The sequence below is a fragment of the Oncorhynchus clarkii genome, chromosome 1, assembly GCF_045791955.1.
Source record: "Oncorhynchus clarkii lewisi isolate Uvic-CL-2024 chromosome 1, UVic_Ocla_1.0, whole genome shotgun sequence".
NCBI classification, from domain to species: Eukaryota; Metazoa; Chordata; class Actinopteri; order Salmoniformes; family Salmonidae; genus Oncorhynchus; species Oncorhynchus clarkii.
This window is the reverse complement of record NC_092147.1, coordinates 41035645-41050897: the sequence shown is the minus strand read 5'-3', so window position 1 is coordinate 41050897 and position 15253 is coordinate 41035645. Positions and strand designations below refer to the sequence as shown.

The 15253-nt window shown below is 46.6% G+C and overlaps 1 protein-coding gene across 2 annotated transcripts in view; it reads right to left on the bottom strand.

Moving 5' to 3' along the window:
* The window catches only part of LOC139407090 (SLIT-ROBO Rho GTPase-activating protein 1-like), a 142344-nt gene that overhangs the window by 21512 nt on the left and 105579 nt on the right, over nucleotides 1-15253 (bottom strand). For both annotated transcript variants that reach the window (XM_071150479.1, XM_071150488.1), the window contains exons 13-18: nucleotides 12915-12975; nucleotides 11713-11790; nucleotides 10819-10953; nucleotides 8061-8169; nucleotides 7126-7350; nucleotides 5250-5329 (exon numbers count right to left, since the gene is read on the bottom strand). In XM_071150479.1, the coding sequence (XP_071006580.1) occupies nucleotides 5250-5329; nucleotides 7126-7350; nucleotides 8061-8169; nucleotides 10819-10953; nucleotides 11713-11790; nucleotides 12915-12975 (688 nt within the window). The remainder of the gene's footprint in view (nucleotides 1-5249; nucleotides 5330-7125; nucleotides 7351-8060; nucleotides 8170-10818; nucleotides 10954-11712; nucleotides 11791-12914; nucleotides 12976-15253) is intronic.

The window sequence follows — 15253 nt, the reverse complement described above, 5'->3', positions numbered from 1 at the left end:
CCAGTCATGGAATTAGTAGGGTTCCAAGTAGCTCTAGGTAGCTAGCAGGCGTAGCTGGTTAGCATGGGCCTTCAGCGGGCGTCGCGCCTGAGGGACCTGTTGGAGTCCTCGGGCAGATTATGTCGGTATTCCAGTCGTAGGGGATCTGCAGTGTTCCATGCCCCGTACCGGCTGTAGAAGGGGTCCGGATATTGTATCCCAGGAGTATACTTCGGTGGTAGCCCGGGAGTATACTTCGGTGGTAGCACAGGAGCCCTGGCCGGGCTAGCTTCAAGCTAATTGGTGCTTGCTCTGGGATGGAGACGCTAGCCAGGAGTAGTCATCCGGGATTGCGGTTAGCTAGTTGTTAAGATCCAGATGAAAATGTTCCGTTTGCGGTAGGAATCCGGGGATAAAAATAACAGGTCCGTTATGCTCTGGTTAGAGAGTCACGTTGTTCAAACTGACGAGAGCTTTCCGAGCTGAAGGTTAGCTGATGACCGTTGGCAATGGTTTGCTGACTGATAGCTGGTAGTTAGCTGGCTAGCTTCAGTTGAGGGATTCCGGATCCGAAGTAAATATAAATACTTTAGGGGAAAAAAGCAGATCCACGCTACATTGGGTGAGGCGGGTTGCAGGAGAATATTTAGATGAGGTTTAGCAAAATATTTAAAGGATATGCGACTAAAAAGATGTAAAACGATATATACAAGGGACACGACAGGACAAAGACGTCTGACTGCTACGCCATCTTGGAATCAGTGGGAGTAGGACTGCTGAAACATTGATAAGAGGGAGTAGAATTACTGAAACATTGATAAGAGGGAGTAGGACTACTGAAACATAGCTACAGCTATAAATGCTCCCTATGTTAGTGACTTTGGTGTTGTTTATGGTAAATGCTATTAAACCATTCTGATGTAGATAATTGTGTTTCCGTCCCTTACAATCAAAGCATAGCATGTCTAACTCAATGCACTGCTTTTTAAATGGAAAAATCTTTCCAAATTTGAGCAAATTCAAAAACGGTGATTAATCGCAATTAACTAATGCCATTAACTCAATTATTTGAATGGTTTGACAGCCCTACTCCAGATATGTTTACACACTGAGATGAACAACCGTACAGGGTAGGATGCCGTTACACCCCAGGTGGAGCAGCCCCATGGCTCGCTCTGCTCAGTGTTCATGTGCATGCATGCGAATAGGGACTGCAACCTTGGGAGTGAGATATGGCTACAATCAATAACGCAAGAGACAGAAAAACAGCAGCCAGGCAGGCCCCAATGAATCCACTCTCTCTCGTTACCTCGCTCTCCAGACAAACATAAATCTAAGGTCCTGTTTATTCATGGCTACAGCATGGCTACAGAACAGGACACACCATGCTGATCAGAGACAGATGTGTGGGTGTGTCTGTCTGTGTGTGTGTCTGTGTGTCTGTGTGTGTGTGTGTGTGTCTCTCTCTTAGAGGAAAAGTAATGACCTTTTCAGTGTATACTACACTGGGTAGAGAAAATGCACTACTCCAACCACAGCTGTCCCAACATTCAGCTACCAGGGTTTGACATGAAACAGCATGCGGAGATAAAAATCACCTTTGACCCTATAGTGTTATACCAGAAGAGGGTACACCAATGTATTGACAGGGAGGGAGAAATGGCCGTCTAAATAAAGATTATGCAGCGTTGTCATGCATGTCATTGCTGTCCAGAAACGTGTTGCAGGAGCTGATGGGATGCGGTTCATTAAGAATGAGTTCTGTCTGTAGCATGTGAAAGAGTTACCAGACACGGGGAAATTACAATGTCTGGGACGTAGTAGGTTGTCTGGGACGTAGTAGGTTGTAAACGATTTTCTTCTGCCTTACATGACCACACAGACAGAGGGTTGTTGCTGGTGTCAGGTCTGTAAATGTGGCCTCTTCAGGTATAGTCCATCAGAATAAATGGGCTCTGACACACGCCAGCGGGGGCTGAGCCTCCCAGCCAAAGGAATTTCCGGACAGCTACTTAGACCAACACGTGGAATGACTTTCCTTATTTTTCTTATTCAGTTTCTCTCTCCCTCTCTATCCTGAGTAAAGAGGACAGACACATTTGCATTGAAGAGGAGAAGGGATTGAGGGGGAAGCGGAGGAGGGATTGAGGTTGGAGGGGAAGAAGAATGGAAAAGAGGGAGAGGGAGGGGGAGGGAAGAGGAGGGCACTTGGCCTTATTTCAAGTATTGGTAGCTGCAGCCCAATATGGCGAACGAAGTATGGGCGAGTGGGTGTATGGAAAGCGAATCAGCTAACTGGGCACATTTGTTGCCACTGAAGATTTTGTGTGGCTGATTGGGCTGCAGAACGGGTCGATAAGCCGGTGCGAATGACTAGTGCACCAGTGTTGTATCGACGTGCCTGCCAAACTGAGGTGCTTCCCACTGGGCAGCTGTATCATGGTGTCGCGACTGGGAGACCCATGAGGCGGCGCACAATTGGCCCAGCGTTGTCCGGGTTAGGGGAGGGTTTGGCTGGCAGGGATGTCCCTGTCCCATCGCGCACTAGCAACTCCTGTGGTGGGCCAGGCTCAATGCATGCTGACAAGGTCGACAGGTGTACGGTTGTTTCCTCCGACACATTGGTGCGGATGGCTTCCGGGTTAAGCGGTGGGACAAGAAGCAATGCGGCTTGGCAGGGTCGTGTTTCGGAGGACGCATGGCTCTAGACCTTCGCCTCTCCCAAGTCTGTACGGGAGTTGCAGCGATGGGACAAGACTAACTACTACTTTGTACTAAAAAGTACAAAAATATGTACATTTTAAAACTGAAATTGTACAATTATTTGTGTAAAACGGTGAAATACGATCCTCTGGATTCAAAACAGATGTCCGTTGTATAATTTAAAATATATATATTTTTAACACAGCTCAACATAGAGCAGAGTACTTTAGACACCCCCACTCCTTTCCTTTCCACACCCCCACTCACTCCTTTCCTTTCCACACACCCACTCACTCCTTTCCTTTCCACAACCCCACTCACTCCTTTCCTTTCCACACACCCACTCACTCCTTTCCTTTCCACACACCCACTCACTCCTTTCCTTTCCACACACCCACTCACTCCTTTCCTTTCCACACACACACACCCACTCCGTTCCTTTCCACACACCCACCCACCCACTCCTTTCCTTTCCACACACCCACCCACTCCTTTCCACACACCCACCCACTCCTTTCCACACACCCACCCACTCCTTTCCACACACCCACCCACTCCTTTCCACACACCCACCCACTCCTTTCCACACACCCACCCACTCCTTTCCTTTAGACACACTCACACTCTGGTCGCCATATTGGGCTCCAGCTACACCCTTCACCCTTATTGGCTAGTTACAGAGGTGGCTGATTCAACAAGAGCTTAATCCCTGAATCCCTGAATACAGCTAGGATCTAACATTGACGTCATACAGCAGAACTGTACATTTTCCTACGGTAACACTAAAGAAACAAATCATTCACAGTGATTCTGTAAATCTGAGTAAGATCCTAAAGTATTTTCAACCACTAACTAAGGACAATAGGCCTGTGAACGGGCTTGATAGGCCCACCGGGAATGACAATAACATAGGGGTCAGAAAGGCCTTCCGCTCAAACGGACAGGGAGACAATATTTGGACAAAAACCATGGTAGCCCGAGTTAGAAACCATATGAACCTAAGGTTTGCTTGTCCTTAATTAATAGCTTTGCAATGGATAGGCATTTAACGGAAAACGGTTTTAAATGTTTTGCAGCAAAAAAAATAGTCCATTAGAAGCCGAATGAACACGACCCAGGTGTCTTCATTAGTTGGAATGGACATGTGGATGAATGTGTCTGACTGAAAGATGGTGTGCTAGGAAAGCTATGTAATGAGAACTATGGCCTACATTTCCATCCTGGAGCTCTTGTATAAATTCTGTCTACAGACTGATGATAAATGGCTATTATTGTGATTAGGCTACTAACGTGTGTGTTTATTATTACCATGGAAACGAAACGGGTTTGGAAGTTCGGGTTGAAAGAGTTGCCGCCCACACTGTCTGCCCTCCCAAAAAACATTTTTGAAAAATAATTGACCAGGTTTCGTGAGGTTTCTGTGACGTTTTCCCTGAGAAACGACCGGTTTCTGGACTTCTACTCAGGCCACCTGAACCTTTAGTAGTCCGCTGAGGGAGTGAGTCAGTGTGTTTGATTTGGAACAGAGCAACTGCATCGCACCCCCACCCCCCCACCCACCCCACCCCCCCGTCTGAGACCAGGTCCAACAGACCAGGTGGAAGAGCAAGCAGACATCTGGGGGGGGGGGGGGGGGGCTGCTTGTGTCTCTGAGGCTGGTGTGAGTGAGGCCTATCATATGAACACATGGTGAAGTAATTTAAAAAGCAGGGACAATACAGATGGTATTATTATGCTAGTCTGGAAAGTCTGAAGTTGTATAGACCAACTCTCACATCGAAACAATCATTCATCCTCATCACTCCTCATTCCAGGTTGGAGTTCAAGAGGTAACCGATTGAGAACTTGCCAAAAAGTAGTTAAATATGCTCCCAGCATACTTGAGTTGCCAACCCATAGAATTAGGAGTTCTTTAGAATTCTATGGGCTGACCCCCAAAAAATTAAACCCGAAGGGGTCCAGAGGGGTGCAGAAGTGCACACCAGGGGCCTGGGAGGGGGGTGTAGCAGGGGCCTGGGATGGGGGGGTGTAGCAGGGGCCTGGGATGTGGGGGTGTAGCAGGGCCTGGGATAGGGGGGTGTAGCAGGGGCCTGGGATAGGGGGGTGTAGCAGGGGCCTGGGATGGGGGGGTGCAGCAGGGGCCTGGGAGGGGGGGGTGCAGCAGGGGCCTGGGAGGGAGGGGTGCAGCAGGGGCCTGGGAGGGAGGGGTGCAGCAGGGGCCTGGGAGGGAGGGGTGCAGCAGGGGCCTGGGAGGGGGGGGTGCAGCAGGGGCCTGGGAGGGGGGGTGCAGCAGGGGCCTGGGAGGGGGGGTACTGCTGCCAGCGTGTGACCCAGGTCCCATGGGGAGATGGTGATGCAAAAATCATTTGAATATCAATAGACACCCACATCTCTGGAGTCCAGTTCCCTGCCCCTTTAAGGTCATTCCATTTAGCAGGCTGAAAGGCAGGATTATCCACACAGACCAGTGTGCTCTGGGTTTAAGAAAGTGTATGCTTTTCCCATGATGTTCACATCTGGTATGTCATTACATCATAGGCTTACGAGGGTGCTTGAAGGGTACTCACCGTCCTCGCTGGTATGTGTCTCTGTCCCTCCCTCGTTGTCCACCTCCTCAATGGCCCCATGCTCACTGTAGGGACTCTCACTGTGTGTGTGTGTGTGGAGGGGTCAGAGGTCAGAGTTTATAGGTTAGGGTCAGGGTCCGGCTACCATGGATACAACCGTACCAGCTACTCAATTTCATTTCAGCCTATGGGTGTATCTTAATAGTGTGACGTGGATTCCCCTCCTCGTCTCCTTTCCTTCTACGGGCAATGATGTGACATTGGACTGGATTGGTGAAAGCAAATACCTGGTAAGTGGTACGGCTCATATAGATCTCGTCCGACTAATACCTTTAGTGTAGATGAAGGGGAGCAGGCAAGCAGTGGACTTTAGACGGCTGAGATGCATCTACAGCCACATTAAGAGGTAGCCACCGACTATTGATATGCACAAATCGAGGGCATCGGCAGTATTCCCATGACACAGCCTGGGTTTGAATGATCTGTTTTCAGACGTTGTCCCCGGGAACCCTGTGGCATGAACCTGGCACTAACGCCCCTTACATCTTCCACAGATGACCCCCGGCTGGCACTTAGCGCCATTTCCCAGGGTAACACACCACTGCCACCCGCCTTGCATCACCCACTGGGGGAGGAAGCGAAGACAGAAAATCTCCACGGGTTTGATGTGTCTCGGTCAGGGACGGCGTCCTGACGGCTGTGACGGGTGATTAGCTCTGGCGGAGCTAACGCTAACACTCCGCCAAGGAACAGAGAGAGAGAGATAGGGACAGAGAAACAGAGAGAGAGACGTGCTCGTCAGAGGAAGCAAGTGATAGGCTGTCATCCTCACAGCTGTGGAGCGTCTTGAATCTGGTCTGTTTTAATGGACTGTACTTCTATGTGCTGCACTTTAGGTTAGAGTTTCCTTACTAACCTCGTCAAGGCCGATATGTAAAGCTAAGGAGTTGTCAATACAGCACTAACAGATGTGGAACCGGGCTAGTGCTCTTCGGGGGTAGATGACGCTAACCTCTCACTGCTCAGCTGTGGAGCTAGTTGGCTTGGGAACTTTACTCTGCTCTGTTTTAACATAGGTCTACGTGCTCCACTACTTAACATTATAATGATGACGGTTTCCTTGCCAAGTGACTTGTCTCCTTTCCTCTACCCTGATGAAGGGTCTTTACGGTGATCGTTTAGTCCGTCTCACCTCGTCAAGGCAGATACCGAAAGATTCAAGATCTCGAACGCAGGAAAGTAAGCGCTCTCTCCCTTGTCATATTTTCTCACCAAAGACACCTCATCATTTAGCCTAATTAGCTGCATTAACTCTCGCTAATAATGTATTGAGACAGCTGTGGCCCTTGGACGGGCTCCACACCGCGTGCGTACATACCTGCAGCATGGAGCATTATGTCCCTTATGAAGGGGTCATTTGGCTGCGAGCCGGCGTTAGACTACAATCACAGGATGGGAATGAGAAAAACACCCACGACTTTGTAAAGAGCTCCCCGGCCAACACCTCACCTTGCACATCTGTGAAGCTCGTCTAAATGACATCATCACAAGTTGCCCGTATCGGGTTTCACTAACGAATGACCCCTGACCCCCTAAACGGGTGACCCTGCTCACTCAATCATCTCACAGGGTCCCACAGGTCAGGGAACTTATGGAATATCAGGGAAATGTTGATTTCAGACAGGGAAAGTCAGGGAATTTAACACATTACATTGAAAAGTCGTGGAATTCATAGTGTCGAACAGTGGGAACCCTGACCTCACCAGTAGTCTCTGCCGGCTATGCATGTAAACGGGCTCATCCAGGTCCATTCTAGTAGTTATATTTCGAAGCTCAGGTCTATGTTCTAGTAATTACATTTCTATGTTCAGCTCACCAGTAGTCTCCCCCGGCCATGCACTTCTCGTAGACGGGCCCGTCCAGCTCCTTGGCGTCGGGGAAGATGGTCTCGTGGTGGATGATGACCGTCTTGATGACCTCGTTGACGTGTGCCTGGCATGACACCTGGTCCTCGATGTTGGGCGTAGGCATGAGGGTGGGGCCGAAGCAGATTGCCAGGTTATAGGGGTCCATCATGTTCTCATCACTGTACTGGGACAGGCTGGGAGAGGGGGGGAGGAGAAATAGAAAGATACAGGGTTTACACAGATAAGTTGGCGTAATCATTGCAACAAGACAACTTTGCACTTCACAAAACACAGCATTTTAATTTGTTTGTGTACAGACAGGAATGAGTTCAGCCGTGGTACAGCTGTATTTTCAGCCGAGGCACCAGACAGCCTGTGTATCCTCTCACTGTCTGGGTAGTGATCAATTCTCCAACCTTGAAATAACCTAAAGGAGTTCACGGCGTCATGATGCTCCTCTCTGTATCACCTAAACAGTGACTGAACAATGACAGCCTTTCAGGTAGAGTAAATTACTAAGGAATGAATACATCTCTCTCCAGTCACTCCTTATTAGTGGACACGTCTAACTTAACGCTAGCTTATCATTTTCTCTCCCGCTCTCTGCATACAGTTTCAAACCAGAGTGTACTCTACAATGATCTTAAAAGGTTCAAGTTCAGGGCTATTTGGTGATTTACTTACATGTCCCCCATACAGTAGTACAGTCAATGTGTGTTTTGTACTTACTAATGGTATATCAAATAATGAAGAGTTAGTGAACAAGCCTGGGTTATATTATTCATTAGGGCACACAATGGAAAACAAAAATGTGGAGTTTCCTATTGGACAAGTCCCTTGCAGTCAATTGTCATCCGTTTGATGCCTAATGGATATGACCCTGGACTGGTTGGTGAGGACTTACTGGTTGAGAAAGGCGAAGAGGTAGCGCATCACGACGAGGACAGACCTGGGCACGGCGGTCAGGAGGATCTTACGGATGTACAGGGATCTTTCATACAGGTTCTCTATTCCTGAGAGAGCGATCGAGCGGGAGAGAGAGAGGGAGAGATGTATTAAATCATTCACTATTGCACATCATGTAAATACAGACCGGAGCCATTTAGGCTACAATGATTTAGATTCAGGTTGAACAGTTTTTAGATTGATCTATATTTCTTATTAGTATGCATAAAGCTATTTAAAATACATGTATCTGAGGTGGTGTGTGTGTGTCACACGCGCGAACGTATCAGCCATTAAGCTGATTAAAGTCTTCCTGTCACAGTGAATCGGGTGACATTCAGGGACAATCTCTGTCTGTGCGTCGTCCCTGATCTTCTCTAAAATGTGCCTGACATGCCACTTTGCAGGGCTGCATATTTAATGGCGGATATCCATCTGAATGTGCCCACTCACTCATTGATACCCAGTGTGCCTGCAGCTGTAAGCAGCATATTAAGGGCGAGACCATTAGAATAAGGCCCAACTCTCTATAGCAGGGGGGCCGGAACATAATTATAATCATTTGTGCACTGTGTATTTTAAAATAACAATAATACATACCTTGATTACATTGAGACACGATCCCATGTCTCTCTTTTTTTGGGGGGTGGGGGGGGAGTACTTGGGAACAGATTTTAACATTATTTTTTAACCAAAAACTAAAATACAACCCCCCCTCAATTAAATCACTTGTGGGCTGGATATGGCACACCTGTTGCAGGCCCCTGCTCTATAGCCTGGTTGAACCAGATTGAATGCTACGCTCAATGGTGAGCGCCACATTCACTCTGGTTTAATCAGGCTACAATCTCATGGGCCCTCACAAAGACTTACTAACCATAGATGACGCTCCGAGCAGCTCCAAATACCAGTAAGGATACTCACGGTTCTTAAAACCGTTATAAATATCATTGAGGACAATTCCACAGTTATAAATCACACTGGAATAAATGCTGCCGTTTCCAGTTCTGTTGCTGCCCTAAATATCACAAGAAAGTGACACTAACAGAAGGGAAAGGGAGCGTGCGTGCACATGCATGCGTGCCTACTTTAGTTTAAAAAAAGCACTGATTGTAAGTGCTTGGGCAAGAGTGTCTACTAAAGGACGAAAGTACAAATGTACCTCGCACTGTTTCTCTCTCTCTTTGTATCTCTCTCTGTTATCATCTCCCTTTTGATTCTCTCTTGTCAGCGAGAGGAAAAAAATTAAAATAAACTGCCGTATTGATCCATTTTTTGTCACTGCTGCAATAATTATGACAAAGCATCTCACAAAACTTTAGTCTTGTGTCAGAACGATCATACAAAGCGTTGAGCGCTGCTCAATTACGCTTTAACCCGCCCATCTCCTCTGTTCCAAAGCAGCCCATTTCATGTTTTTCCATTGGCCACGACGATGGCTTCCTGAAATAGCGCTGTCACCATGAAACGAGTTTGGGCCATCTGGGAGATGGTCTTTAGGGAATACTTGTGATGTTATTCATCTTACGTGAGTTCTCTTCTGCATGGTTCCTGAACACTTCAGAAGGATGCTATTTAAAGAACAGTCCCCCCCCGCTCTTTCCTCACGATCACCCCACCTCACTCGCTGTGGAAGACAGTAGACAGACAATGCAGAAACGTGCAACTATACAACCTCATGTACAGACACGTGTGTTTGTCCAATCTTGACACTGTGCTGGAGACAGGGTTTTATTCATATGGAGACTGCTGGCTGGGCATGAGGCCCACTCTCCAAGCGCTGGTATGTTAGGCCTTAGAGAATGTAAACAACAGGGAATCCCCATCCCTCACAAGTGTAAGCCAATGCCATATCTCGCTCACACACACACACACACACACACCCCACCAAAGGCATTACATCACACGTCAAGTACAGTACATGTGACTCACACTAGCCAGTTTATTGTTCTTGAACAACAGTGGCTACTCCACTAGTCCACCCTCAAAGCCCTCACATGACATCTTATAAGGTCAGAGCGAATCCCACAAAGGCCTGACTGAACTACGTCAGACCGTGTCACACTGCTGTTACGGTAAGAGAACAATATGGCCGTCTGTGTGAGAGTAGCAAAGTCACCACTGTTTGGTTTGATGTAAACACTACTGTACTTCTGCCTTTCTACATTTCATCACCCAACACCAGGCTGTACGGTGAGCTTTGTGTCCCAGCTCATCCCATGAATGCTCTAGTCAGCGGAGAAGACCGAAGGACACACAGTGGTACTATTCACACCCGGGCACAAAGACAGGGTAACACAGCAGCATGCTATTGACGACCGGGAGGTCCGTGGGGCGACGCACAATTGGCCCAGCGTCATCCGGGTTAGGGAGGGTTTGGCCGGTAGGGATATCCTTCTCTCATCGCACACCAGCGACTCCTGTGGCGGGCTGGGCGCAGTGCGCGCTAACCAAGGTTGCCAGGTGCACGGTGTAGCCTCCGACACATTGGTGCGGCTGGCTTTCGGGTTGGATGCGCGCTGTGTAAAGAAGCAGTGAGGCTTGGTTGGGTTGTGTATCGGAGGACGCATGACTTTCAACCTTCGTCTCTCCCGAGCCCGTACGGGAGTTGTAGCAATGAGACAAGATAGTAGCTACTAAACAATTGGATTCCACGAAATTGGGGAGAAAAAAGGGTAAAATTAAAAATAATAAAAAAAAAAAAAAAAGCTACTTACTGATACAGGAGAGGAGGTCGTTAAATCTTTCCTTGGGCAGGAGGGACTTTTCCAGGCCCCGGAAGTAGAGTTTGAGAACACCGGCCACTGAGTTGATGTCGTGGTTGTTCTCGTCATCTGTCAACGGGTCGTTACCTGGGAGACCGATAAGTGTATGTGAGGGATATGTATGCAGGCAATGATGTGATTTCCCCTCACTAGAAGGAAGTTAAACTTACACACTGGCAACACCTCAGGACTACCTGGCCTGATGACTCCTTTGCTGTCCCCAGTCCACCTGGTCGTGCTGCTGCTCCAGTTTCAACTGTTCTGCCTGCGGCTAACATGCAACCTTGTCCCAGACCTGCTGTTCTCAGCTCTCTCCTCCTCCCTCGTCACTCGCTCTTTTTAATGCGCCTGCTGTCTCAACCTCTGGATGGTCAGCTATGAAAACCCAACTGACATTTACTCCTGAGGTACTGACCTGTTGCACCATCTACAAACACTGTGATTATTATTTGACCCTGCTGGTCATCTATGAATGTTTGAACATCTTGAAGAAAGATTTGGCTTTAATAATGGCCATGTACTCTTATAATCTCCACCCGGCACAGCCAGAAGAGGACTGGCCACCGTGCTTCTACATCTGCATTGCTTGCTGTTTGGGAGTTTTAGGCTGGGTTTCTGTATAAGCACTTTGTGACATCTGCTGATGTAAGAAGGGCTTTATAAATACATTTGATAAGTTCCTACCAGTGTAAACAAATGATTTTAAAATAGTAAATGAAGTGGCAACTAGACCAAGTCAAAGTCTGTAGCTCAAAAGTATTATATAATCAATTAAAGTACACTCATATCCATTCATTTCAAATGTGGGAAGTGTCAATTGACTGTAACATGTTAATAACATCCCACCTCTCTCAAATGAGTTCTTTATGTCATTGATTTCCATCTGAGACCCGGACACACGGAATATCCCTTGATGTTGAAGGCCTGAAGAGAACAAAGAACAGAGCGAGAAAGAGAGGAGATAGAGACACACACACACACACACACACTTAGTTCATGATGACAGGCAGCCATTACAAAAAAAAAAACAGTGCAAAAAGCCAGTTTAAATCCCAACTAAAAGGCCACATCCCGTTCCTCCACCCTTCACTTTTCCAATTAAAGATAATTCAGGAGCGAGAGAGACCGCAATCAAGTCTCACTAAAGTGTCCTCCAGCCGGGATTTAATAAGGAGATAGGTCAGAGGTTAGCGCAGAGCTTAATTAGCCGATGTCTTCCCCGTCACAAAACGGCCGCCCCAGTATTGTAAGACGTCGCCGGTGTCCGCAAAACATGGAAAGAGGTCATTAGCATCAAAAGATTAAGCTGACATATTCTGTAGGGGTTTTATTAACGTGGCTTACAGTAATAGCCTAACTAACCTATTTGACAGCGTGTGTGAAGGAAGTGTGTGTTGCATCGTTAAGAGATGTATAGAGAACTCAGGTGCCCAAAAGCCTGTTTTAGCATGGGCAGCACCATTGAGGACTTTCAACCATTTTGAAGTAGTCAACTGGGTGGGAAGGATCACATAATTCCATCCAGGTCATCAGGAGGGATCACACACACTTTCAGTTTGTTTACCAACTCATTGAAGTAGTAGAAGGAAATTGACTACTTCAAAATGGAGATGGCCTCAATGGCACTTCCTGCTGCTCACAGACGCCAATAAAAGGGACAGATACAATGTTGCGATCGCTCTACATCTCTACGGTTGCATCCCATTGGCTGTATGGATGGTTGCAGTAAGCAAGATGGTATCTGCGTAGTCTTTCCCATGACGGACTAAAATGAAACGGATTCTAACACTGACACGGGAAGAATGGACACACGCAAACAATGAACACTGAAATTGACGGAATGTTACATTTGACCAAACTTGGAAAGGTCAAGCATTGAACAGGTCAAACATTGAACAGGTCAAACATTGAACAGGTTGAACACAATTAAATACACTAAATAGCAATTTGACTGTTACACTTGGTTGGCCTGCAAGAGGTGTGAAATTGAAAGAAAACCATAGCTGTTGCATTGCGAAATATTAATAAGTCACGGATGATCAACTCACCATACAGATTGATGAATCGAATACAGCTCTCGACCACGCGGGGGATAGCTTGTCCAGAGTCCTTCACAACAAGAGGAATGGCATGTCATTAGTGATAGATGGATCATCCTGACCTCCGACGCAACATATTATATAGACTTTACACACACATTTTTATCTACATGCATGTCCACCATTAGACTGATAATGATCGGTAACATTTTACTGAAGCCCCACTTATGTATGCATTTATAAAGCCTTTATAACAACTATATAAGACATTATACCGTCTGTCATAGGCATGAGAGGGACTACAGTAGTGTTACTAATGATCATATTGAAAGTTTACAGAGACGGACTGGAGTTTTGCAGCTGTAAAACCATTCACTCCCCTCAACAACATCTCCATGAGTTTAATAGATCACTAACTCTACAGTGGTGACTCACTGACCACAATGACAAGCCTGTGCAAGTGTTCCTCTTACCCAATACAACTCTACGGGGCTCCAGAGGTGCAAAGAAATGGCCTCTTTATCATGTTAATGTTTTACGTCAACACTCGAGCACACTTGGGAGTGATAAGTGATGGGAGGTTATGTAACGGTGCTACTAACACACTCCTATGGAGTGGAGCGTGAGACAGGGGAAGAGGAGGAGCTGTCCCTTTACAGCAAGGGTCCCCAATTACATTCATCCGGGGACATTCATCCGGGGACAGATTTTTCCCTGACCGGATGGAAGGGGGACTTGAACATTGTTATAAATAATTTGTACAGTGCAAACTGACCTCAAGATTCCCAAACAGATTGAGTATTTGACAAAAACATAATAATTTCAACCCTTGATTACATTGGGATGAGTCTTTATGCGTGGGAATAGTTGGGAACAGATTTTCTAAATTAAAATAACCTGATTTAATTAAGCTAATTTCCTGGTGATTTTACAAAAATATAAAACACATCATGTAAAGCGTTGGTCCCATGTTTCATGAGCTGAAATAAAAGATCAGACATTTTCCATACGCACAAAAAGCTAATTCCTCAACAACAAAAACTGCACAAATATGTGAACATCCCTGTTAGTCAGAATTTCTCCTTTGCCAACATAATCCATATATAAGAGGCTCATTAAACATAATTACCATTATACAGCTGCACCTTGTGCTGCGGACAATAAAACGCCACTAAAATATGAAACTGCCCGGGTGGCTGGTCTCAGACGAGCCTGCAGGTGAAGAACTCAGATGTGGAGGTCCTGGGCTGGCGTGGTTGTTAGGCCAGTTTGATGTACTGCCAAATTCTCTAAAACGATGTTGGAGGTGGCTGCCAATTGCACGCTCCCTCAAAACTTGAGACATCTGTGACGTTGTGTGACAAAACTACACATTTTAGAGTGGGCGTTTATTGTCTGCAGCACAAAGTGCACCTGTGTAATGATCATGCTGTTTAATCTGATATGCCACACCTGTCAGGTGGATGGATTATCATGGCAAAGGAGAAATGCTCACTAACAGGGATGTAAACACATTTGTGAACAACATTTGAGAGAAATAAGCTAATTGTGCATTTGTAAAATATCTGGGATGTTTTATTTCAGCTCATGAAATCATGGGACCAACACTTCACATGTTGAGTTTACACACTTACGCACACAGGCGCGCACACACAGGCGCGCACACACAGGCGCGCACACACAGGCGCGCACACACAGGCGCACACACAGGCACACACACAGGCACACACACACACACAGGCACACACACACAGGCACACACACACAGGCACACACACACACAGGTTTTTCTTTATTTTTACTTTTTTCTACATTGTAGAATAATAGTGAAGACATCACAACTATGAAATAACACATGGAATCATGTAGTAACCAAAAAAGTGTTAACCAAATCAAATTATATTTCATATTTGAGATTCTTCAAAGTAGCCACCCTTTGATGACAGCCTTGCACACTCTCGTCATTGTCTCACAACCAGCTTCATGAGGAATACTTTTCCAACAGTCTTGAAGGAGTTCCCACATATGCTGAGCACTTGTTGGCTGCTTTTCCTTCACTCTGCAGTCCAACTCATCCCAAACCATCTCAATTGGGTTGAGGTCAGGTGAATGTGGAGGCCAGGTCATCTGATGCAGCACTCCACCACTCTCCTTATTGGTCAAATAGCCCTTACACAGCCTGGAGGTGTGTTGGGTCATTGTCCTGTTGAAAAACAAATGATAGTTCCACTAAGCACAAACCAGATGGGATGGCATATTGCTGCAGAAGGCCGTTGTAGCCATGCTGGTTAAGTGTGCCCTGAATTCTAAATAAATCACACAATGTCACCAGCAAAACACCATCACAC